Source organism: Cydia strobilella, chromosome 13 (genome assembly GCF_947568885.1).
Source record: "Cydia strobilella chromosome 13, ilCydStro3.1, whole genome shotgun sequence".
Classification (NCBI taxonomy): Eukaryota; Metazoa; Arthropoda; class Insecta; order Lepidoptera; family Tortricidae; genus Cydia; species Cydia strobilella.
The window spans coordinates 1,491,799-1,517,811 of NC_086053.1; the positions used below are offsets into that span (position 1 = coordinate 1,491,799).

Genomic DNA, 26,013 nt, shown 5'->3' on the forward strand with positions numbered 1-26,013 from the left:
AAATGCAGAATTTAGCTTTATTTAATGACCCTGAAACCCTAAAATCAAACCCAAATCAAATCAAATCGAGTCAAACCCTAAAATTCCATAAGAAACTACTTTTTTATATAATGATGTTGAATATAATTCTGAAGGCACATGTTGAGTAGATGCAATTTCAAAACGCATCGTCAATGTCAACATTGTCAACAAAAAAATTACTTTTATTGATGATGATTATAATTAACATGATGATTATAAAGTGTACAAATAAAGAATTTTTTTTGTGAGCTGTTTTTTTGCATGTTGCACTTTCCTCGCTATAGTGAGGAGAAAAGTTCTGTGTTACCTACACACGGGTGCAAATGTATTTTACTTCTCGTGTGTTGAACACTCGCTACGCTCAGGATTCTATTTTAAAACCACTCGCTTCGCTCGTGGTTCAACTATAGAATCCTTTCGCACCCTTGTATGAGAAATAACCATTATTCACACGATGGCGGTAGCGCTTTTTATCAAGCGTTGTTGGATTTTTAACTTTAAGCCTTGGTCTTTAAATCGAATTCAGCGTGCGGGCAGATTCAAGCGCTTTATTAACGCGCGTTGAAAAAGCGCTCGTGAGTAGGGCAATGTAGGGTCACTAAATAGTAAATAAAACTCCTTTTTACGTACCTAGAGGAAGAACTGACGTAGAAAAGTCAGTCGCAAAAATGTCACGACTGTCATGAGAATAAAACATGCCAAACATTTTAATGCAAATTTACAAGTAATACATGAATATAACTAAAAACATGGCTTTTAAACCTACCGCTCGAAATACTTTAAACAAGATGACGAAACGCAAGAACCAGTGTACAATGTCATAGAGAGTACAAGTTCATAAAATTCGTCATGAATACTAAACTCAATAAGAAACTCAACCCCTATCTGTATCCATTTAAAATGAAACCGAACGATATCTTAAATCCTCCGAATTTTCAGACCCCAGCGACACAATGTCTGAATAAAAATACGGAGAACCTCTTTCAAATAGATGCGAATAAAGATTGGTTCTTGCCAATAAACTATAAGACAGAAAACAAGATCTTCATGGTTTCAACGAATTCTGATACAAGTATATCTCTAGTTATAGTAAAAACCAAGGCTAGAGCACATACCAGCGCAAAACCGTTCAATCCTTTTAATAAGTTAAATCCTGTAACACCACAATTTGGGCTACATTCCAGAACTCTCAAAGAGCCAAAATCTTCTAAATCATCCATACCAAAAATGACTACCGTAACTCTCGACGAGCAACATCCTACAAATCTACTTTATGTTAGACCAAATCCTAGGTATATGGTGTTTGAGAGCTCAAAATCCGCGCATATTTTCGGAAGACCAGTACCGGAAGACGTGTCTTGGACTAGGATAGATCGGGCCCAGAAAAGGCTGGAAATGATACCTACTAGGTTTAAAGTGGCCATGGGAGTTGTTTCCGGGTAAGTCGCTTGCCCACATGCCACCTCTCATCTTGGTAGTGTTTGTCCATGATCAGCTTTCCGATTTTTTCTCCTTTATCGAACGATCTAAATCAACTTAAAAGTTAAAACAATTATTTACATAGTAAACGATTTTAAGACATGAACTAAGTAGTTAGCTAGCTATATCGTGCAACTTACAAACCGAAAGTCACGTTTTCTAACCCCGGCCGGTTTCTTGGAACTCACGTAGCATATATCATTCAAGTATGCTATTTATAAGGGTTACGGCCGGGGACTTTTGATATGTTCATCTCCTCTAACTAGTCCAAACAAAGCTACGAAGTTAAAAATTGTGTTCCTAGCATTTCTCTCTATACCTTCTTATTGCTTGGCCTAATAGGAACTTTACGATCGGACGCTGACATAGTCAAAACCTTTATTCCTTTAGGACGCTACCGGGGAAAAGCAAGGATGAGGAGGTGAATTAGGGAGATTGTTATAAAAATTAGCCAGTGGAGTCACCACCCTCCGCAGTGAGAACGACTGTCACGTTTCAGCATGGTAGCCACCACAGCCGTTCACCCGCTCGACGTGATCAAGGTCCGTCTGCAGTTGTTCCCGAAAAAAGTGACGACGATGAGGATGCTCCATCGCATCATGGTCTGTGAGGGCACTCGCGGCCTCTACGCCGGGTTGACAGCGGGGCTGCTGCGGCAGCTGACGTACACGGGCTCACGGCTTTACGTTTACAACGCACTCTATGATAAATATAAAAAGTAAGTTAGCTAGGCAAGCTTCTGACAGCTCTTTCCCCATCAGATCCCCGTTTATATTTCACCTTCACGTCAAACCAACGCTTTACAAGACTAGGAATGGAAATGGTTTGCCTTATGATAAATATATAAAGTAACTTTCTGATTACGTACATCTATATAGCCGTATTTTTCCAATTTGATCCAGCGCTGTATTCCGCACATGTTTAATCCCGCACAGGCTATAGCGAATGTTGACGAAGCATTTAAAAGGTATAAAACGCGATCGCATTCTTTCCAGATCTGCCACCTTTGAATACTTTGCCAAATATACTAGGTATATTTCTACAGTTCCTGTTCAAAAGTCTGTCACAGTCTTAATTTTACTTCATATAGAAACTTTTTGCTAAGTTATTTATTCCTATTATTTTTAGTCACTTTTGGCGACGTTTCGGACTCTTCGGGAGTCCTTTCTCAGGCACGAGGGTCCGCGGCGGCTCTACTCCGTGCACTAAATATTTTGAAATATGTCTCACGATAGTTTAATTTCGATTAATTATTACTGTTATTAGATACGCAAAAATTATTTACACTTTTACGCGTAGTCTGATATGCTACGTGAAATGTACCACCATATTTTCAGAGAATTCACAAGTCCTTCTGTCTCAACAGAGACCACGACATGGGTCCAGACTTCGCAGCGCGTCTCCGCATCGGCATCATCGCCGGGCTGGTGGGTGCATTCATGGGCACGCCCTCGGAGATAGGGCTGGTGCGCATGATCGAGATTGGGCGTCTGCGGCGCTCGCGCTGTTCCCCACCCTGCTCCGTGTCGTGCAAATATGTACAACGGCCCGAAAACGTCATTTTACAGCTACTGAGGTGAGTATGCCAGTGCCTATCCCTAGTTACCCCAACGCTAGTTCACGGTCACGGACAGAGATGGGGCTCATGCGCATGATTGAAGTGCGGCGTCTGCGGCGCTCGCGCTGCTCCGTGTCGTGTAAACATGTGCGACGTCCCGAAAACGTCATTTTACACTGAGGTGAGTACCTATACGGCTAATGCATATCCTTTAGTTACCCCCGACGCTGGTGCATGGGCACAGACATAGATGGAGAGCGTGCACCTGGGAGCCTAGCTACTAGCCAAGATGCCAATCGTACATCGACAAACATCTAGCATCTTAGTCGTTCACTTCATTACCACAACATTTTCCTACTTCATTAGGCATTGACGTGATATTGTAATACTTAACCTTATATTGTTCACGAAAGTTTGAACAAAGAATTTCTAGAAAAAACTTGAATACTGATACTTGATAATAATATGTAAATTGTAACCTTTCAGAATAGCCCGCAGAGAAGGCGTGGCGACGTGGTGGCGCGGCGCCGTGCCCACGCTCATACGGTCCATCTTCGTTACCACAACACAAGTCGGCGTTTACTCCGAGGTACAGTCGCCATCAGATATATCGGAGCGGCCAAGGTGCACAAATATCTGAACACGCCTCTATTGTCAAGGCGTTAGAGTGCGTGTTCAGATATTGTGAACACCTCGGCCGCTCCGATGTATCTGATGGCGACTGTACATTCTCAATTGACTCCTCTTTCTCTCTCCCTTAAGCGTCACAAGAGCTGCCATATAATCGAAACTATTACCCACTCATTTTAAAATTATCAGGGACCCGTCCACCCCTTCCCAGAAAAAAGCCTTTAAATGGCTTAGTCGTTTATCGAATAGCCCCAACGATTGGCTTTTCCTTTGTATTGCTTGCCCGTTCGTTTGGCTTAGCTCTAGAAAGGGGTTTCCCTTTCGGAGATACCGCTAAAATGAAAGGGTATCTCCTTCCTAATTAAAAAAAATATTACACCTGTGCTGTCAACGCGCCATACAGCACAGGTGTCATAACTTTCAGTTTATAACTACAACACTTTATAATAAAATAAATAAGCAATATTTGATTCTATTTTTACGAAGAGAAAGTTTTAAAATGGCAAAAGCGTTATAATTTATAATCGATACCCCTTCAAGAGGTTAGCGCTTAGAAACGGGTATGAGCTTACTCGTATTATGTAGCGCTTAAAAATCCAATTGAAATAAGGGTTTTAGTTAGCAACGGCTTTGGTAAGCAAAGCCTTACGAAATCCCCTTCAAAAACCCTGGAAGGGGATACCGGACCGGTCCCTGAAAATTATATGCTGAAATAGCATGAAACTTGGCACAACATTAAAGTAACATCTCATCCTTTTAGCCTTATGTCACCCACTAGGTCCGAAAAGCGTTCACCCGGGGAGAACATATGGACACCGGCATCAAACTGCATCTGTACACCGCTGCCATCTCCAGCCTCTTTTCTGCCTTTCTGTCCTTGCCCGTCGACCAGGTTAAGACCAGGTAGAGTTATGGCCATTTTTTAGACACTTTACGGTACGATTTGTGACTTGAACGATAACAACGCTTAGTGTTCCCGCGTATAATAATACCCAATACACCTGAAACCCATATGAAAATAAATGTATCCCATCAAAGACATTACATGTAAAAATAGCCATAACCGAATACAGAACCTCCTCCTTCTGGGTAAAGAAGTCGGTCAAAAAAATGCAAGTCTCGCAATGCAGTTCTTCTAATACAAAAAAGTTTTGAGATGTACCTAATGTTAAACCAAGTGAACGCTGCTGCGCGATTGGCTTGGCACCCTACCAAGGGCACAAAATGTTGATAGGTATTTTTAATTTTTAGCTTTAGTTATTATAATTGTAGTTAGTTTTAGTTTTATATTCATTTTATAACACTTATTATCTAATAAATGAATTTACTATCAGAGGATCTGTTCACGACGAAAATTCCATTTTCAGAACTACCCGACATTATGAATTTATCTTACTTTTCAAAAGTACTTGTATTTTGTTCCAGATATCAATCATACCAAGAGCGTCACCGGCGCAGCGTGGACATCCTCACAAGCATGCTCCGCAAGAAAGGCCTGCTGTATCTATGGAAAGGCTTCCTCCCCTACTACATACGGCAGGTTATCCACACCGTCATTTCATACGTCGTACTGGATAAACTAGTTGAACAATACGTCGACTTCCAAGAGGCGACACAGCCCAAGAGATAGACTTCTAAGTCCGAAGACCCTTGACGTCTGGTATCTTTGGCGTGCTTTGGCTTTCTACTTACGTACGCCAGCGGCGGTAGCACGGTCGCACTTTTATCGCTTGTCACCATGCCTGTCACGTTCTACCAAGTCCGTGAGTGCGAAAGTGATGGATATAGTGACAGGCTGACAGGCGATAAAAATGGAACCATGCTGCATGCGCCCGCAGGATCACATAGCTATCACGTATGTAGTGCTGAATGAAATTATAAAGAAGTGACACAGCCAAAAAAAGATATAAATATCAAAATATTGATTTGCTTTCTTTACGGCATTTATTCTCATCCATCTCATCCATACGACATTTATTCGTATCCAAAGGCGTGAGCTATCTGTGGAGAGCTTTCCACAGATAGTAGCTCAGGCTTCCTCCCCTACTACATACGGCAGATTATCCACACCGTCATTTCATACGTCGTACTGGATAAACTCGTTGAACAATACGTCGACTTCCAAGAGGCGACACAGCCCAAGAGATAGACTTCTAAGTCCGAAGACCCAAGACGTCTGGTATCTTTGGCTTTCTACTTCGTAAGCCAGGATCACATAGCTATCACGTACTGTCCGCTAATTCCCTGCATTCGGAGATCGAGGAAGGGGGGGGGGGGGGGGGGTGCGCCGCGCCCGTACGTACAAAATGACATCATTCTGTCATGAGGCCCAACATTCCTAACATTCCTCAGCCGTGCACGGAATTCGCGCGCGGACAGTATGTAGTGATGAATGAAATTATAAAGAAGTGACACAGCCAAAAAAAGATATAAATATCTGATAATTGCTTTTTTGACGGCATTTATTCTCATCCATCTCATCCATACGGCATTTATTCGTATCCAAAGGCGTAAGCTACTATCTGTGGAAAGGCTTCCTCCCCTACTACATACGACAGGTTATCCACACCCTCATTTCATACGTCGTACTGGATAGACTCGTTGATGAATACGTCGACTTCCAAGAGATAGACTTCTAAGTCCCAAGATTTGCGGTATCTTTGGCAAGATTCCTAAGGCCGCGGACTGGATGGAAGATTGACTTGCCGCTCGCCGCTCGCCGCTCGCCGCTTGCCGCGCGCCGCTTGCGTCCAGCCCGCGGCCTTATATGTGCGGCAGTATAACACAGTTTTGACATATGTGGTGTTAGGTGGAATTATAAAGAAGTGACACAGCCAAAGACGTCGACCGACTTGTAAGATTTTCCTGTAATTGCTGAGAACACTTTCATACCTCTTGGAAATTTTCCGCAACTTGCACAGGTTTTTCCCAACATCCTCGGAGAGCGTAAGAGTGTCTTCACACTGTCCGATCCGATGTCGGATGTCGGATAATCCTTGGCGAAAAGCAGCTGCTAGGATGCCTTTGGCATCAAATACTTCTTTTTTGATTTAAGATTATCTTTTGAACAATAAACATTTAAACAATGACTAAATAAATATAAAAAGGCGCTTTTAAAATTTTGACTTATTGTTGTTATATCCGACATCCGATATCGGAACGAACAAGGTGATGTCTTACGGGGTTATTATATCCTGTCGCCGGACTCTTTCCGCCGTCTTGCTGCTACGAGGGACGGAGAAACAGCAAATACAATTCTCTGCCCTCTTAAATATCATATCATATCATATCATTTATTCAATGCAACCATGGTATTTTATAAAGATGTTAAAAGTCTACATAAGTACAAACATGGACCCTACTAGGGTGTAGCAGTTTACATTATAATTATTCTTACCCAGTAGGTAGTGGTGAATAATTGAATATTGGCTTATAACTACAAAAGGAATAGCAGAAAGTGTTCTGAAAAAGGATAAATAAACCTAAAGGTCTCTCAAATCCTATTTAGCGGAATGCTCTCCCTTAATCCCTGGTACATTAAGAGCGTTTTTCTCATTGTTCGATCCGATATCGGATGTTGGATACGACCACAAGAAGCAAAGATTAAGAAAGTGCCTATATATTTTTATACGTTAAATTAATGTTTGTTGTTCAGAAGAAAGCGTTGAAGCAAAAATAAAAGCACTGGATGCCATAGGCCATTTTCTAGCGGCTGTTTTTCTCAAAAGGACATCCGATTCCGGATCAGACAATGTAAAAACGCTCTAAGGCTTATAACTACTTAGTCAAATCAAGTCAAAGTACTGAAAGTGCGTCATTTCAATGGATTTCGCTCGCAGTTTACGATGCCTGCTTATAATATTGCCCTAAGCACCCCTAAGTATACTCTGATTTGTAATTAGATTCCAAAAAACTAACCTCACTTTTTCTCTTTTCCGTATGTTTTAAGAAACTAAACAAAGCTAAAATGATACATCTATATTTATTTTAAATGCTAGAGTATGCAAAAGGGAAATTTGAGTTTACTTCTTTACATATTTTCCATTATTACGAAAGAAAAAGGATCTGAGTGAGGTTAGTTTTTTGGAATCTAATTACAAATCAGAGTATAATTTATGTTAAGGGTCTTTTTAAATCGTCTTTTGAAAGAAGGCAGTATATCTATAGTCAGTATGTTTTTAAAATAAGTTGGATACATTATACTACACAAAAATTTTTGGCTTTTTTGATATGAGCTGCAGTGCTTTGCGATGAGGTTTTTGTTACGTACTGTGACTTAATGTTGTGTGTTTTTAAATGTTGTCGAAATATGTTGGTATTTATGACAGCATCAAATATATAAACTCATGGAAGAAATTCTAATTTCTTATTATTTGTAGTTTAGAAGTTACTAAGTCAAAGAGTTATCATAGAATTGTTGTAAAGTAAAGCAAAGAGCAAAGTAAGTGTCCCGGATTCGAATCCCGGTAAGGGCATTTATTTGTGTGATGAACATATTTGTTCCTGAGTCATGGGTGTTTTATATGTGAATAAGAATGTAATAGAATAGAATAGAATAAGATTTTATTCGTAAGCACAAACAAACAAGACATTACATAATATAAAAGAAAACATAAAATAAGATTAAAGTGCCACGAAATGGCCTCATCTCAGCATGTTGCTGGTGACTTCCAGCGCTGATCTTCCGATGAGACCATCAGGTGAGAAGAATCTTGTAAGGTAACAGACAGGAAGAAAAAAGACATAAAATAACATATAATGAACAAATAAGGAAAAGTTACACAGCAAGAAGATACAACATAACGATTAAATTAAAATTATTTATATAATAACAAGCATCGTACTTATAACACTCAGTCACTGTATCGGTCCGGTCCAACCATACCTTGGCTGAACATTACAGCTACCTACCAATATCCTACATACACAACCAGCTAGAACAACATCACAGACAACTGCACAACAAGTACTGGAATGAAATGAAGACATGCAGGCAAACCAAAGAAATTCTACCGGAACTGAACCACAAACTTACCAAAATATTACTGAAAACACCAAGAAGCCAACTACGTAAAATAGTAGGATTAATAACAGGACATAACACACTAAACAAACACCTACATATTATGGGTAAAACGGACAGCCCCATGTGCAGAGCGTGCATGGCAGAAGAAGAAACAACAAAACATATTCTCCTAGACTGTAAACAGGTAGAAGTATATAGGAGCAAATACCTAGGGAATCCATGCACACTAAAGGAAGCAACTAGCAACCTGAAGACCTTGCTAGGCTTCGTGGAGGAGCTGGGGTGGTTGGAGTAGCGCTACCTCGTTTCACGCAAAATAGGCACATTGGATGTCGAGTTGCGGAAAATGCCCAGCAAAACTAACTAACTACAGCTACATATTCTATATACTCCCTAATCAAACGGTTCCTAACCTGGGGATAATTACGCCCGTGGGGGTAAAACTGGCATTTTACGGGGGTAGCTATCTATAAGAAAAAATATTAATGATTATGGAGGAGGGGTAAAATCGAGTTCCCTAAATTCTGTTTTTTTATTCCGTAGACTAAAATGACATTTCATGTGGTACTAAGAAATGTCATGCCTTACACATGAAACGTCATTTTAGTCTACGGGATAAAAAAACAGACCTTAGTTAGTCAAAGTATATACGTATGTATATAGTCGCCTAGTACCTATAGTACAGGTTTTGCTTAGTTTGGGGCTAGCTCGATCTGTGTAATACTGGCCCCAAATATTTATTATATTAGTATTAGTAATTAAATAGAAAAGTGCTGACACCAATTTCTGCCACCTACATTCAGTAGGTAGGTATTTAGAGAATCGGATTACTCTCAGGTACAAGTACATCAAATAGCATCGAATGGGTATTTACGTGGAATTAGTAAAATTACAACTAAAAGCGCTCTTTAAAAATAAGTAGTAAATAATCCCATGTTTAAAACTTTCATCAAACCACGGTAGAAATGCTATTTAATAATTCCACCGTAGCTGTTTTAACCCAACTTAATAACGGTATAAATGCTATTTAATAATTCGATAGTAGCCGTTTTATCCCAATTTAATAACGGTAGAAATGCTATTTAATAATTCCACCGTAGCTGTTTTATCCCAACTTAATAACGGTAGAAATGCTATTTAATAATTCCACCGTAGCTGTTTTATGCCAACTTAATAACGGTAGAAATGCTATTTAATAATTCCACTGTAGCTGTTTTATCCCAACTTAATAACGGTATAAATGCTATTTAATAATTCGATAGTAGCCGTTTTATCCCAACTTAATAACGGTAGAAATGCTATTTAATAATTCCACCGAAGCTGTTTTATCCCAACTTAATAACGGTATAAATGCTATTTAATAATTCGATAGTAGCCGTTTTATCCCAACTTAATAACGGTATAAATGCTATTTAATAATTCCACCGTAGCTGTTTTATCCCAACATAATAACGGTATAAATGCTATTTAATAATTCGATAGTAGCCGTTTTATCCCAACTTAATAACGGTATAAATGCTATTTAATAATTCCACCGTAGCTGTTTTATCCCAACTTAATAACGGTATAAATGCTATTTAATAATTCGATAGTAGCCGTTTTATCCCAACTCAATAACGGTAGAAATGCTGTTTCGAACGTAGCCGTTTTTATCCCAACTAAATAACGGTAGAAATGCTGTTTAATAATTCGATCGTAGCTGTTTTATCCCAACTTAATAACGGTAGAAATGCTATTTAATAATTCAATCGTAGCTGTTTTATCCCAACTTAATAACAGTAGAAATGCTATTTAATAATTCGATCGTAGCCGTTTTATCCCAACTTGATAAATAATAATAGAAATAGAAATGCTATTTAATAATTCGTTCGTAATAGCCGTTTTATCCTAACTTAGTTATAAGTAGTGAAGGTCTTCAATTTTTACTTCTTTGTCAGAGTGATTAACTAATAAATATTTAAATTCAAGTCAAATTCATTGAGGTAAGTGAGTGTTGGATACATACAGAAGAAGAGTGGAAATAGAAAGGACCATTTCTTTTCTCTCCGCCTCTTTTTAGCTATAGCTATTGTTCTGATAAGCTTCGTGCATACCGCTACGCCGTAGTCCGTAGTTTATTAAAGCTCGTATGTAGCAATATTATTGCTGTTCCACCTGTACGAAGCATTTTCGCTACATATCGGAAAATCTGTTATCGGTTACGATGTAGCGCTACGACCGTAGCGATCACATAAGCGATCTTTAAGGTCATATCAAAACCGTAACAAATGGTTAAATTTAAATCGGGCTCAGTGAATAATCTGAAAGTGTGTGCGCGCGTTTTGGATGTATGAGTTCTATGACAATGGCGAATAGCTGGCGTTTCTGATTCCTGATTATTACACAGCACTTTCTAGCATTCGTACATTAATTCCACGGTTATTACTATAGATGGTCAGTAGGTCGGCCAAAGCCTCACTTGTACGGTTTCAATTAGCCACTATCCCGTTGACACAGTTCAGTCGACTGATGTACAGAATACGCGTTTTACATATTAATAAACCCCTTTATATAAAATCTACGGTTTAACTCAGACGGTTCGTTGACTACGTGGTTTAATGTTTGATAATGTAATTATGTTTTGTGCTTAGAAAAAAATATACGTATCTACTTTTATTATCATATCCGCTTGGTAAGGTTTTATTTTTTGTGCAAAGTTAAAGTAATTTGATGTAAATGGTGAGGTGGATCATACTGGGTTTCACTTAGCAGCAAAAACTCTTGCCACGCTCTAGATTCCACTTTTGAACCACTCTTAACGTGGTTCCATTTTGGAATCTTTCGCCTGCACGGGTTTTCAAATCAAATATCGTTTATTTTCGGGCAACTAAATAGTTAATTTCATATTTTTTTAATTTTAATTGAGGGCCTAAACTTAGGCTTTCACGAACCGTCTGATTTCAGGTCTGTTACTTTACAGTGTTTTAAAAATTCTTTTTATCTTCGAAATGTGACGTGTTTATTGTTAAAGTTTTAATGAAATTCAAGTTTGACAAGCTTAAGCAGTATCTCCATCGAAAGTTGAACATGTTTAACCTGTACAAGCATATGCAACAGGCCAACAATGGCGAGAGAGAGAAGGAACCTGAATATACGGGGCACGACCGGTTCTGCCAGGAGCGACCGAGATCAACTTACAGGTAAGTCCTTTTTAGGGTTCCGTACCCAAAGGGTAAATATTGAATATATCTAAGCATATAACAAAACGCAATGCATGACAGTGACAGCTAACGTCACTTGATACATATTTCCGTATCCGTTTATATATTACTATCTCTCTCTTCCCGAATGTCCGTAACCTCGTTAACTTGTTGTCCGCGAGTTCTTTTTACATTAATTAATATTGTAACAATCTTAACCAGCAAATGGTGCTGTTATTATAATAATAAAAGCTCCCCATTTGTGCAATTCAAAGTGAACTTTATTTCCAACATTACTCCAGTCCAGCCTTTTGTGCAGTACACCACATCCACGCTCATACTACGCCGGTCCACCGCGACCTTTCCAATAGGTTATGCGCCCAGATTAGAACCTTGGTGTCGATTGGAGGACAGGAATATCGCGCACCACTACTCTCTATCCTACCTTGAAGAATGGCTGAAGGCGACGAAGATGTGCCGCCACAAAATGGAGCCGGCGCGGCCAATGTGGCGCCGCCGCTCGCTGTTTCCACAACCAGCTCAGCAGCTTTTGTGCACCAAAATATGGAGAAGCTACAAGGCCAAGGAAATTTTTGCTCTTGGAAGTTCGCCATAAAAATGTTATTGATATTGGAAGGTTTATGGGACTGTGTGACCGGTGCAGTGACGGACGCTGCGCGCGACCAACGTGCGCTGGCGCGCATTGCACTTAGTCTGCACCCATCTCTATATCAATATGTTACCAGTTGCACTAGTGCCAAGCAAGCGTGGGACAATCTTAGAAATATATTTGAAGACAGAGGGCTTTATCGTCGAATTGTTTTGCTACGTGAACTACACAAGGCCAGCTACGCCGATCACGCCGGTATGAACGCGTATATCGACCATATTATGAAATTAGTCCAACAACTGGCAGATATTGGAAAAACTATTGAAGATAGTGAAGTGGCAGAACTGCTTTTAAGCGGGTTACCTCAAGAGTTTGATTCTCTAGTTTCAAATATGTCTACAGCCTGCCTAACATCGACTATATCTAGTGAGTTTGTACGAGCCAGGCTGATGCAGGAAGAGTCCAGGAAGCTAGCGACATGTTCATCTGAGACTGCTTTTGTTTCCAAACAACAGTTAAAAGCAAATAAGGAGTTTACGTGTACTTACTGTCATAAGGAGGGCCACGTCAAAGCTAAGTGCTTCAAACTGAAAAGAGATAAGAAGCAGAAGGAAGATCCCATGCCAGCCGCGTTCCTGGTCTCCCAGCAAGATGTTTATAAAGATTCTGGATCGAGCTGCCATTTATTTAATGACAAAAACTGTTTTAATTCTATAAAGAAAGGACAATCTTCAGTGGCAGTGGCTAATAATAGCAAAGTGCTGTGTGAAGGCACCGGCGATGTAAAAATAAGGACATTAGACAAGGTACTTATTTTAAATAATTCTTTATATGTGCCCCAACTGTCTTGTAATTTAATTTCAGTCAGTAAACTTTTAAAATCAGGTTGTGATAGAGTGGTGTTTAACTCGGGAGGTTGTTTTGCATATGACAAGAAAGATAATTTAGTTTGTTCTGCAAGTGAGGTCAATGGGATTTATAAATTAAATGAGTTGGGCAAAGGAATGCACAAACAGGAGCACTCTTTGTTCCTGCAGGATAGGCAGGACTCACCGAGTGCCACAGTTGTTGCTCAGCGGTCAGATATGTCTCGATGGCATTCCAGGCTTTGTCATATTGGCTCTGCAGGTATGTGTGCCCTTAGGGATAGGCTTGCATGTGGTGTTATGTTCCAGGATGGTGAAACACTTGAACAGTGTGTACCATGCCTTGAGGGGAAGATGGCTAAGACTCCATTTCCCAAAGGTGGTGGAACGCGTGCAACCAGACCTTTGGAGCTTGTACACTCCGATGTGGTCGGTCCCATGCCAGTGAGCAGCTTGGGTGGTGCAAACTTTGCTGTCACCTTCACAGATGACTACTCGAGGAAATCCTACTGCTACCTAATGAAACATAAGTCAGAGGTATGTGACCATTTTATTCACTTTAAAAATGTTGTAGAAAAGCAGACAGGTTTATCTATTCTATGTTTGCGTTCGGACAATGGGAAAGAATATGTAAATAGTAGACTTTCCAGTTATTTAAAGAAAGAAGGGATTGTTCACCAGTTAACCGTTCCTTACTGTCCGGAACAGAACTCCGTGGCGGAGAGGTTAAATTTAACCTTGTTCAATAAAGTAAGGTGTATGTTACTAGAGGCAGGTCTAGCTCAATGTTTTTGGGGAGAAGCGCTAATGGTAGCAACTTATATTAAAAATAGATCTCCCACTGTTGCACTGAATGGCCGTATACCTGAGGAAGTGTGGACCGGGTCCAAGGTGGATCTTAGTCACCTCAGGGTTTTTGGCTGCAAGGCTTATGCTCTAGTTCCAAGTGTCAAGCGCAAGAAGCTAGATGCTAGAAGTAAATTATACATTTTTGTGGGTTATTCCGAGACCACAAAGGGTTATAGACTGGCAGATCCCGTAGATCCTAGGAAAGTGATTTTATCTCGTGATGTAAAGTTTTTGGAGGATAAGTTTTTTACTCCACAACATTCAAACAATGTACCTGATAGTAATAGCTGTGATAATAATGGTATGATTAATTTATATAATAATGAATTAAATATAAATTCCAATAATAAATTGAATGTAGATAATGATAATTTTACTCATGGATTACAGAATAATGAACTGAATAATTCAAATTTTAATAATGACATTTCAAATGAGGTCATGAAAAATAATGACATTTCAAATGAGGTCATGGAAAATAATGAATTAAATAAAAATAATGAAAATGTTAGCGAAAATAATAATAGTCATGTTTTGAGCGATGAGGGTAATACTTCTGATTTCACAGATGAATGGAACACCGGTAGCGACCAGGAGTCCTCCGACGACTGCTCGGCGGGTGCAGCGGGTGAACAGCCTGTAACCTCACCTCGCGCGGCTTCATCTAGAGGCGACGGGTCAGCTGCGGAGTCCAGGCCTGTACGTAGTACTAGGGCAGTACCTCCAAAACGGTATGAGGATTATGATTTATCTATGCTCGCTCAAACTGTACTTGAAGACGAACCACAGTCTTATGATGAGGCAATGGCCAGCCGTCATCGCGATGAGTGGTTAAACTCAATGAAAAGTGAGTACAACTCTTTAATAAATAACAATGTCTGGAAACTTGTGGATAGGCCCAAGAATAGAAATGTAATTAAATGTAAGTGGGTTTACCGAGTCAAGTGTGACTCTTCAGGCAACTTTCAAAAATATAAAGCTCGTTTAGTCGCGAGGGGGTTTACACAAAAGTATGGTATCGACTACACTGATACTTTCTCCCCAGTTGTACGCCACTCTACAATGCGTCTTTTGTTTTCTTTAGCTAACGAATATGATCTCAATATAGATCATATAGATGTAAACACGGCTTTCTTAAATGGTGAACTTAACGAAACCATATACATGGAACAACCAGAGGGTTTCCATGATGCTGAAAATAAAGATAAAGTGTGCCTGTTACAAAGGAGCATCTACGGCCTTAAACAAGCCAGTAGAATGTGGTATTGTAAAGTTCACGATTTATTAACTAAAAACAATTTTAAGCAAAGTAAATGCGAGCCATGTGTTTATTATTTTAAGTCTGACAAGGAGTTCATAGTCATTTCTTTGTATGTAGATGACTTTTATATTCTGTATAGGAAAGACAGCTCACAGATTAAAAGTTTATTAAATTTGTTAGAAAATGAGTTCAGTATTAAAAACTTAGGTCCTATACAGAATTATCTAGGTATTAGAGTAACTCGAGACAGACAGAAAGGCATCCTTAAGTTGGATCAGTCTGTTTATATTAAGAAGGTACTTCAAAGGTTTGGTATGTCAGAATGTAAACCGGTTTCGACTCCCATGCAGACAGGGTTAAAGTTGTGTAATTCTGATAAACCATTGAATGATGAAACATACAATTACAGACAATTGCTAGGATGTTTAATGTATCTTTCTGTCTGCACAAGACCTGACATAGCCTATGCGTGTAGTCAGTTGAGCCAATATAATAACTGTTTTGGCATAACTCATTGGTTAGCTGCCAAAAGAATTTTAAGGTATTTAGCAGGTACAATTGATTATAGTTTACTATTTGTAAAAAGTAGCCAATTGAATTTAAGTGCATATGCCGATGCAGATTTTGCCAATGATCATAATGACCGCAGGTCATATACAGGTTTTGCTATCAAACTTGGCGAAAACATTGTTCACTGGGAGGCCAGAAAACAGAAATGTATTGCCCTATCGAGTTGTGAAAGTGAGTACCTAGCTCTATGTGATGTAACCAAAGATCTGTGTTTTATAAGAAACTTTCTGTCTGAAATTTTTACAGAGTTAAAGTTACATTCTATTTTGGTGCATAATGACAACCAAAGTGCGCATAAATTGTTAGCAAGTAAAGAATATTGTCACAAGCGCACAAAACACATAGATATAAGATATCATTTCGTTAAAGACTTGGTAGAGACAAATTTTATTGTTATAAAATATTTGAATACTGAAAGAATGTTTGCAGATGTCCTTACCAAGCCACTCAGTAAATGTAAGCATGTTGAATTTATGCATGAACTCCACGTCAGAAATAAGTATCCATAAGGTATAGTTTTAAGTGTCTATGTTCCTAACCTATACTTACTTAAGGGATATTTTTGTTATGTGCTTAAGGGGAAGTATTGAATATATCTAAGCATATAACAAAACGCAATGCATGACAGTGACAGCTAACGTCACTTGATACATATTTCCGTATCCGTTTATATATTACTATCTCTCTCTTCCCGAATGTCCGTAACCTCGTTAACTTGTTGTCCGCGAGTTCTTTTTACATTAATTAATATTGTAACAATCTTAACCAGCAAATGGTGCTGTTATTATAATAATAAAAGCTCCCCATTTGTGCAATTCAAAGTGAACTTTATTTCCAACATTACTCCAGTCCAGCCTTTTGTGCAGTACACCACATCCACGCTCATACTACGCCGGTCCACCGCGACCTTTCCAATAGTAAAAACGGGACCCTATTACTAAGACAACATTGTGTGTAACTCCGGGGGTAAGAATATTGAAAACTCGGGTCTTTCGGGGTGAGTTTTTTAGCTTGCGGCTGTCGGTAATTACCACCCTCGTTTCCAAAATTTCACTTACTATTTTCACAATGTAGGTACAGTTAAAGTATTTAATTTCCGACCCATTTCGTAGGTATCTTGTTAATGGTTAATGGCTCCAGTCCAAGGGACTCAAGGGAGCAATTATGCGTTAGAGGGAGCAAGTGAAATGAAATGAAATTTATTATTAATAACAGAGTTACACGTCAACATTTTTTATATATATTTTAATATAGTTTTAAACGCTGCGATGGAAGTTGGGCAATGGATGTGATATTGCTATCTCATTCCACGGCATAGCCGCGTCCCTTGGACTGGCCTACGTTGGGCCATCATGTAATCAGTAATCAGTAATCAGTAATTTATTGCTTTCATAGGTACAATAAGGTCTTACATTAAAATGGTGATCTAGCTATGAACCCTATAAGGGCACTGCAAATTGAGCACGTAACTTAATAGTATAATATTATATAATATATCCCATATATATAAATTTAACATCATGAGAGGGGGGAGGCCTTTGCCCAGCATTGGGACACAATAGGCTCACACATGAACACAACATACACGTAACATTCATAAGTTCACAACATAACATTAATGAGATCTTTACATTTCTATTATATGTTATATCTTCTACCTAACATAAATTTAACTTTCAAAAAACTCTTGCATATTATAAAAACTATTTTCTAATAAATATTTCGTAACTTTTTTGTTAAATATGTTGTCAATTTTTTCGTTTTTTTATATCTATTGGAAGTTTGTTATAAATCTTAATGCACATTATATATGGACTAGAGCTATGGATACTTAAATTTGAAAATGGAACCGGAATTGTATTTCTAGGGCGTAAATTTGAGGTAGCCGGATCTTTTGGTACTGGAAAGAATTAATTATATTTTCTTTTGAATTTAGTTATCTCGAGTATGTATAAAGAAGTCAATGTTAATATGTTGAGTTTACGGAAATGGGGTCGACAACTATCTGTTTGGTTTATGTTGGTTAGGATTCTTATGCATTTCTTTTGTAAGATAAACAGGTCGTGTATGTTGGTGCTATTGCCCCACATAACTATACCGTATCGGAGCCATGTAGAGGAGCCATTACGTTTACTGGACAATTACTTTACATAGGAAGAAGAAGCGTCGCGGGGCGTGCAGGAGAGCGCAGTCAGCAGCCGAACTGAACCCAGAGTCCATAGCCGCAGCCAACCGGAGAGACGCGTTCCGGATCCGATCCGTGTCCACGGACAAAGACGAGAGCGAGGGTGAGTTAGACACCGGAAGAAATGTCGCGGGGCGTGCAGGAGAGCGCAGTTAGCAGCCGAACTGAACTCGGAGTCCATAGCCGCCGCCAACAGGAGGGACGCGTTCCGGATCCGATCCGTGTCCACGGACAAAGACGAGAGCGAGGGTGAGTTACTGTACACAGGAAGAAATGTGGCGGAGCGTGCAGGAGAGCGCAGTCGGCAGCCGAACTGAACCCGGAGTCCATAGACGCAGCCAACCGGAGAGACGCGTTCCGGATCCGATCCGTGTCCACGGACAAAGACGAGAGCGAGGGTAAGTTACTGGACACAGGAAGAGATGTCGCGGGGCGTGCAGGAGAGCGCAGTCAGCAGCCGAACTGAACCCGGAGTCCATAGCCGCCGCCAACAGGAGGGACGCGTTCCGGATCCTGTCCTGGGCCTGTGTGTGTGGGTCCTGTTCAGGGCCTGATTCACCCATAGGCTGATGCCTAGGGCGCAAGGACCAAGGGGGCGCGGCGAGACATAAGCGGGGGGCGGATATACATAGTCAGCCTAGGGCGGTCAGAACTCTAAGTCAGGCCCTGGTCCTGTTAATTAATATCGCAAACTAAAGTGACTCGCAGGCGTATTCTGATTTTAATAGGTTATGAATTAGATCTGGATTAATTATGGTTATGATCTGTCAGTGTTATTAAAATGAGAATATGCCTGTGAGTCAGACAACGTAAACCACAAAGCATTGCCGGCTTTATAAGATTTTACGGTCCAAGTCACATGTTTCACGAATTTGGAATACCTAAAAATATATTTTAACAAGCAGAAACGTCTGCGAATGATGCTATTAAGCTTAGAATAAAATTTAAAAGTGGAAAAATTACTGCTCTGGGTAAGACTTGAACTTACGGCCTCTGGATCGATACTCCAGCGCTCTGCCAACTGAGCCACCAAGCATTCAACCATAGCAAATAGCATTTGGAATACCTTACGATTCATTGCTATAAACAAGTGTTCCGTTTACAGAGGAGAATTCCGAGAAGACACCGCTAGTGACGCAGAAAATCGACTCGCTGGCCAAGCTGTTATTCAACAAGTCCATCATTGGTTCTGGCTCTGGAAAGTCTTCGCCCTCCACTTCAGAACCCCCTTCTTCTCCTAAGTAAGTTTGCTATGGTATAAGTTCATCAGAAAAAATCCCTTAGGGTGGTATTCCACCTGCCAATTTCTTGGTCCATTGTCATTGCGTCTCACTCTCTCATTAAGCAAAATGTGAGATGCAAATATACATTATACCAAGGTGGAATACCATCCTAGGCCCTTTAGACTAGACAGGGTAAGTCTTGAGATAGTATAGAAATTTGCTGAATTTTTTTGCCTTTCAGAATCGGCGAGAGGTCCGTGGAGAACTCGGCAGCATTCATAATTTGCTCGGAATATTTATCACAGACTTCACGGTAAGTACAGTCGCTATCAGATATACCGGAGCGGCCAAGGTGCTCAATAACATCTAAACACGTCAAAGTCTTGATCTTTATTGCTCCAAACTACGTGATGGCGACCTTACCTACATATATACTAAGTCCATCTCAAAAGAATCATGTTTTGTTGTTTGTCGGTCGTTCAAGCTATAAGCAAAGCTCATACACACGGACCATTGGCCTACGGACAATTCAGATTCGACTTTGTAATACCAATGCCATGCTGGGATATGTCGGAATCTCAATATCGACGTCAAAGTCAAAGGAATATAACGTTTTCATTTCTCATGCTCTAAAAGAGGGTCATTGTTGTTCTAAAAGATGTGCAGAAAATGATACGTGTCTGCACTAGAGAATTTTACTTTCGAAGTACGATTTTTTTATTTTTTTTACGTTAAGCAATAGAAATTTGAGTTTAAATGGATTTGTTATACAATTTCCATTCTGATATTTGACTCTCCATTCCAAAAATAACGATAATTTTACCTGAATTGTTAATTAAAAGTATCCTCAGGAAATACTATAAAAATGTATAATTAGTCGTTTTTTTAAAAAAAACGTGCATTTTACTTTCCTCGTAATCGAAATGAAAAGTAGTGTTTAACTCGGGTGAAAGGCATCATTTCTGCCTCGGACTATTGACGCTCTCGCTGCGTTCGAGCGTTAAAATACCTCGGCAGAAATGAGTGCCTTTCATTCCTTGGTTAACAATCTACTATTGCACTCCAAGGGTCCCTGCCAAATCTGCAAACTTAGCGAAAGACTAAAGTTTGTATGTACATATATGGATATTTAAAAGTGTCTGTTTTTCAGGTTTGACTTAATATCTCAGCTGAGTACGATCGGTTCGCGGCCCAACAAGTACTGGTTTGCAGTGCACGACAACTCCATCAAAACTGACCGCCTTCTTTCTTTGGTAAGGTTAAAATAAGTTGCCCTTTTATACTACAAGTTTTAAAGACAAAAAAGTGGACATGTTCTGAAAAAGCGATAGGTTTTGTCTCATGACGATATCTTTATAGCGATATACATAGTCACCAAATATCTAATGCAATCTTATTAGAGCCATAAAAGATCATGGCGTGCCTAGAGCGCTGTGAAATGCAACGAAGAAATGTGAAGCCACTACAAGTAAATGTCAAAATACCTTGTAAATATGAATATGGCATTCATAGTGAGGTTTCTACATTTTGTATTTTCCTTGCATGTGTTTTGGTTTCTACCTATTTTTGTTTTTATCAGATGCCCCTGCCGAGCAAATGTCCCATCGAGTTCAGCGAACGCTCCAGAGCGCTCATCGTGGAACTATTCCGTTCAGTGCACCATCCGTACATCTACCCGGTCTTGGATTTGGAGGCCTGCAGTGGACACGCACTGACAGTCATGCCTTTTAATGCGCGAGGCAGCCTAAAGGACCTCATTTACAAGGTTAGAAAGTACTTTCAAGTGAGCGTGAGTGTGGCTTACGAACACTGTTAGTTTGCAATGACAATATTTGACGTTGTATTCAGTTGCCATGTCATTACAGTGAATATCTTGGCGCCATTAGCCATGGTTCACGTCGTTTGTTGGAAATTTCTGGACTCTGGAACTCAGGTTCAGATTTGGCAGTCTAAAACTGAACTGAGCATTCCCTCCAGAAATTCTCCAAATTATGTACCTATGTGCATGTATTATGCTTTTGTCTGGATCACCGGATTTGGTTTTATACCACCTGATATTACTTCCACCAACTTTTAAATTTTTCTCAACATTGTAGAGTACGTGGAACGAGGAATACAGCCGCAAGTACGACTCGGGTGGCACCGGCCTCCCGGCCTGGCAGGTGGCCCGCTTCGGCCGGCAGATGCTCGAGGGCCTCACCTTCCTAAGGGAGAAGGGGTTCCCGCCCTTCCGACACCTTCACTCTGGGAACGTGATGGTCCAAAATGGCGTGGCGAGGTGAGTTAAAAGTCAGGATGGTAGGATGATTAGACAGTGTAAGTTAATAAGTGGCGCCCAACGCGGGGCTTTTACAATAGTAATTGAAATGGGAAAAGGTGGAATATCCAAAAAAATGTATCGCAGCAATAGATGCGTATCAAAACCCTTTTTGAAAGATTGTCTTTTCCATACACTGTATACTTCGCGATTGGCATTGATTAATGCTTGTCATCTTAGCTATGCCTTGAGGATACTTAAATGCTTTTTTACACCACGTCAGTGGCAAGTAAGCATACAGGCCGTCTAATGCCGTGGTGCGTAGCCTATGGACTCATAGGGTTTTACGTACCTAGGGTGTTTTTTTTTTCAAAAGTAAAATACGAGACCTCTACACAGTAAACTCCATCCCGATAAATTAAGCCAATTTTCTTTTTATTTATCTGACAAATTAAACATGGCCACCCAGGATTTGCGCCCTAGAGAACACCTTGATCGGAGCCTCCCCCCGCATCCCAGGGACGGCAGAACACGTCGAGGCCCTCAGCTTCGGCCGCGTGCTGTACGAGATGTGCGCAGGCGCCGACCTGGATCTATCGCTGCTGCCGGACTTGATGCCGAACTATCCTCATGTAAGTATTGAACGTTTTGTAAATAAAGGCCGGCAACGCACTTACAACCCCTCTGGTGTTGCGGGTGTCCATGGGCGGCGGTAATCGCTTACCATCAGGTGATCCGTCTGCTCGTTTGCCTCCTATTTCATAAAAAAAAATATATGTGACGTTTTCAACCAAAAGGTACCACATTGTCGGTTGTCGATAAGGTTGATTTCAAATTGAAGCTATATGGAAATAGCGCCTTATTGACAACCGACATTAAGTACCCTTTTGATTGGGGATGGCACATATAATTGAAACTAAGTCGTATTGGAGAATGTCCCGAAACATAGTTCTATTGTTGGCTGAATTTTGATTTTGCCCGAATGCATTTTCAAAAAACGTTAACTTTTCTAACCCAATTCATTCTTCTAAAACCGCGATTATTAAACTCTTGAAAAAGGCAGCGTATAGTTTAGATGAATCTTGAAATTCGATGTATTCTGAAATAAAGCATTGGAAAAACATATTTGATACATATGTTACCGATAATGACTACTATACTTAACTGTTGTAATTCTGCAGATAGTGGAGATGATCGAGCTGATCTTCGGCCCGCGCACGCCAAGTCTACATGAGCTGCTGCTTTGTGAAGTGTTCCGTAAGATCGATCTGCGGGAAATGAAGGGCTCCTGTCTGCCGGTTAGTCGGATCATTATTGTAGTCCTGTTGATTGATTTACTTAGTCAGGACCTGATTTATTCACAGGCTAATAAGGCTAAGTAAGATCGATCTGCGGGAAATGAAGGGCTCCTGTCTGCCGGTTAGTCGGATCATTATTGTAGTCCTGTTGATTGATTTACTTAGTCAGGACCTGATTTATCCACAGGCTAATAAGGCTAAAGCCTAGGGCGCAAGGACCAAGGTGGTGCGCAAGGGGGCGCGGCGGCGGCTCTGAGTTGAGACAAGCGGGGGGCGGATATACCTACCTACATAGTCAGCCTAGTTAAAAAAATGTATGTGACAGAACGATAGCCACGTATGTGATCCCATAAGTTGGAACACTTTAAAAGGAATCGAAAGATCTTCGCTATGCGCACGCTGAACTTGCACGAGCTGTTACTTTTCGAGGTGTTTCGCAAGATCGATCTGCGGAAAATGAAGTTCTGTCGGCCGGTGCTGTGACGGTTACTTGTTTGCAAACAAAATATGTTTATAACAGTAGGTAGAATCACGTCACGTATCGAACATACTGACATATTTTTTTTTCGCCCCTTATTAAAGAAGTACTTAAAATTCACTTCGGTCAGGTTCTTTGAGTCTGAAAATCTGACCTGCTATGGCTCGACAATTATATGTTGACTCCTTTGAATTGGTCCTTACATACGATTATAATAGGTACCTACTGTCTTATAAGCAAGGTGGGTGAGGACTAGCGCACGAAAGACTGTTTTAAGGGCAACCCATATCACCCAACGACAATAACCCAAGAGTAGCATGTTTTTACGCACGGCGCGTACCTACAGTAGTAACAAATTTGTTCACATCGCAATGCATTCCTGACTAAAAGCATGTTTATATGTTGGTCATATTTTCCAGAACTTCAACCAGCGTCTATCTCGCTCCTGCTTATCCCTCCTCAGCGAGGTGGCCCGCCGGCAGCCCGGCTGCCGCACTCCGCCGGCGCCGGCGCGCTCGCTGCGTGGATCCCCCTGCACGCCGCCCGCGAGAAGGTAATATACTTTTCACCTCAGCAGCTCGAACAAGCCTACTTTCGTCACTCCCTGGAGTGACGAAAGTGCGACTTTCCTCACTCCAGGGAGTGAAACAAAGTAGCTTTTTAATTTAGTGAAGGCCATGAACTGCCACTTCATACTTTTATTACATTTTTTTTGGTATGGTTTGGTATGGTATGGTATGGTATGGTATGGTATGGTATGGTATGGTATGGTATGGTATGGTATGGTATGGTATGGTATGGTATGGTATGGTATGGTATGGTATGGTATGGTATGGTATGGTATGGTATGGTTTGGTATGGTTTGGTATGGTATGGTATGGTATGGTATGGTTTGGTATGGTATGGTTTGGTATCGTATCGTATCGTATGGTATGGTACATATTATATTACTTTTTTTCTGTTTATTCTGTGCAATTCGAAATACATTTTAACCTTTAATATGTTCTCACTACTGAGGTGAAAAATTATGTGTGCAACACGAGAGCAAAGTTATTTTACATCTCGTGTTTTTGAGTCCCTCGCTACGCTCAAGATTATACCTTAGAATCACTCGCTTTGCTCGTGATTCAATTATGGAATCTTTCGCTTTCTCGGGACTCAAAATAAACACTCGCAAGAAAAACCAACTTTCCTCTCTTGTTGCACAAATAACTATTGTCAGCCCAAGTGCGAGTCGGGGTCGCGCACTAAGGGTTCCGTACCATTACGCAAAAACGGCAAAAAAAACACGTTTGGGAGCCCCCCTTAAATATTTATTTTATTCTGTTTTTAGTATTTGTTGTTATAGCGGCAACAGAAATACATCATTTGTGAAAATTTCAACTGTCTAGCTAATTCATAAGATACAGCCTGGTGACACACGGACAGACAGACAGACAGCGAAGTCTTAGTAATAGGGTCCCGTTTTTACCCTTTGGGTACGGAACCCTAAAAACGTAGGAACGAAGGATTGATCACGCCTTTTTCTACTGACAATGTTGGCTTGTCAGTTTATAGTTCTGAAGTTTCTAAAACAAGTTGGAACTAAATGCGAGTAACAGGGAAACATTGTCAGCGGGTTGTTCGAAAAGCTTTTAAGGTAGGAGGAGGGTATTAGAGTTGTCCTGTTACTATTATTCGATACTAAAACCTGTATAAATCTGCTGAAAAATTGGGATTGAAAAATCAAAGGTGTGTGAGAAATCTAAACCTCACTAGCCCAGTGGTTAAGATGGAGATTACATTACAGATATTGCTTCCTTTTTATTGGCCGTGGTCCAGCAGATGGAAAACCTGCTCAATATGACCATCTTAATACATTTTTGATATTTAGGATAACGCCCCTACAATCACCCAGTAGGCTGATTTAATTATGATTTTTAGGAGTCCTTTCATAATCTTTCTATTTCGTTTTCAGGAGACATTTCCCGGTCGATCAAGATTATACAGAAGAGTGGCAGTGGTGACAACATTTGCTTTACATTTGTCCGTTTTACTTTGTACCTAATGTATTTTATTTGGCAGTAATTTAATAAAGGATTAGAATAATTTATTTTTGTTTCATTATTTGTTGAACTCCTAGTGTATTTTAGTAACAGCCTATTCACTCTTGTTTTAAAGAGACCGAGGTCATATCGATCAGGGAATACAGATGGCGGGAGCGCATTCCATTCCTTAGCCGCATATGATATAGGAATAGGAGGCAAACGAGCTGACAAATCGCCTGATGGTAAGCAATTACCGGTGTCAATGGACACCTGCAACACAGCGTGCTTGTTGGAAGATGGAAGTACGCTCTTCTTGAAGGCTTGAAGGTCGTGTCTGTCCGGAAATACCGCGAGCGAGTTTATCACACCCAGTTCTTGTAGTACGAGTAAATGTGATCGGTGGCGATGACAGTAAATAGTCTTCGTAAAAACTATTCACAATGCGAAGTGCGGAGTCTACGCGATATAATGGCTGAAAGATCATCACCATCATATC

At 40.2% G+C, this 26,013-nt stretch overlaps 3 protein-coding genes across 4 annotated transcripts in view; 2 read left to right on the forward strand and 1 right to left on the reverse strand.

Moving 5' to 3' along the window:
- Positions 1–1,309: 1,309 nt before the first annotated feature.
- On the forward strand, positions 1,310–5,330 carry LOC134746947 (mitochondrial 2-oxoglutarate/malate carrier protein-like). The gene is made up of 6 exons (XM_063681519.1): positions 1,310–1,460; positions 2,000–2,218; positions 2,867–3,076; positions 3,545–3,647; positions 4,467–4,591; positions 5,114–5,330. The coding sequence occupies exons 1-6, from the start codon at positions 1,318–1,320 to the stop codon at positions 5,316–5,318; spliced, it is 1,005 nt and encodes a 334-aa protein (XP_063537589.1). The 5' UTR covers positions 1,310–1,317; the 3' UTR covers positions 5,319–5,330.
- Positions 5,331–7,958: 2,628 nt separating this feature from the next.
- The window catches only part of LOC134746477 (sterol carrier protein 2-like), a 187,382-nt gene continuing 169,327 nt past the window's right edge, over positions 7,959–26,013 (reverse strand). Inside the window, exon 5 of the transcript XR_010128237.1 lies at positions 7,959–7,970. The gene's annotated coding sequence lies outside the window, so the exon portion shown is untranslated. The remainder of the gene's footprint in view (positions 7,971–26,013) is intronic.
- LOC134746422 (slowpoke-binding protein) lies at positions 11,218–25,578 on the forward strand. Of its 2 annotated transcripts, none has more exons than XM_063680789.1 (13): positions 11,218–11,290; positions 11,674–11,893; positions 18,204–18,217; positions 18,513–18,632; positions 19,340–19,475; positions 19,699–19,770; positions 20,608–20,710; positions 21,037–21,222; positions 21,554–21,735; positions 22,184–22,346; positions 22,896–23,012; positions 23,910–24,043; positions 25,448–25,578. In XM_063680789.1, the coding sequence occupies exons 2-13, from the start codon at positions 11,730–11,732 to the stop codon at positions 25,494–25,496; spliced, it is 1,440 nt and encodes a 479-aa protein (XP_063536859.1). In that variant the 5' UTR covers positions 11,218–11,290; positions 11,674–11,729; the 3' UTR covers positions 25,497–25,578. The 2 variants fall into 2 exon arrangements, with proteins under 2 accessions (XP_063536859.1, XP_063536860.1); XM_063680790.1 differs by having other exon boundaries at positions 11,725–11,893.

Bases quoted from the DNA above. Each gene is read 5' to 3' on its own strand.
- LOC134746947 (XM_063681519.1), top strand. From the start codon at position 1,318: ATGGTGTTTGAGAGCTCAAAATCCGCGCATATTTTCGGAAGACCAGTA. The intron at 3,648-4,466 runs GTACAGTCGCCA...GTCACCCACTAG, and splicing joins AAGTCGGCGTTTACTCCGAG to GTCCGAAAAGCGTTCACCCG. The intron at 4,592-5,113 runs GTAGAGTTATGG...ATTTTGTTCCAG, and splicing joins GTCGACCAGGTTAAGACCAG to ATATCAATCATACCAAGAGC.
- LOC134746422 (XM_063680789.1), top strand. From the start codon at position 11,730: ATGAAATTCAAGTTTGACAAGCTTAAGCAGTATCTCCATCGAAAGTTG. The intron at 18,633-19,339 runs GTAAGTTACTGG...TTCCGTTTACAG, and splicing joins GGACAAAGACGAGAGCGAGG to AGGAGAATTCCGAGAAGACA. The intron at 22,347-22,895 runs GTAAGTATTGAA...GTAATTCTGCAG, and splicing joins TGATGCCGAACTATCCTCAT to ATAGTGGAGATGATCGAGCT.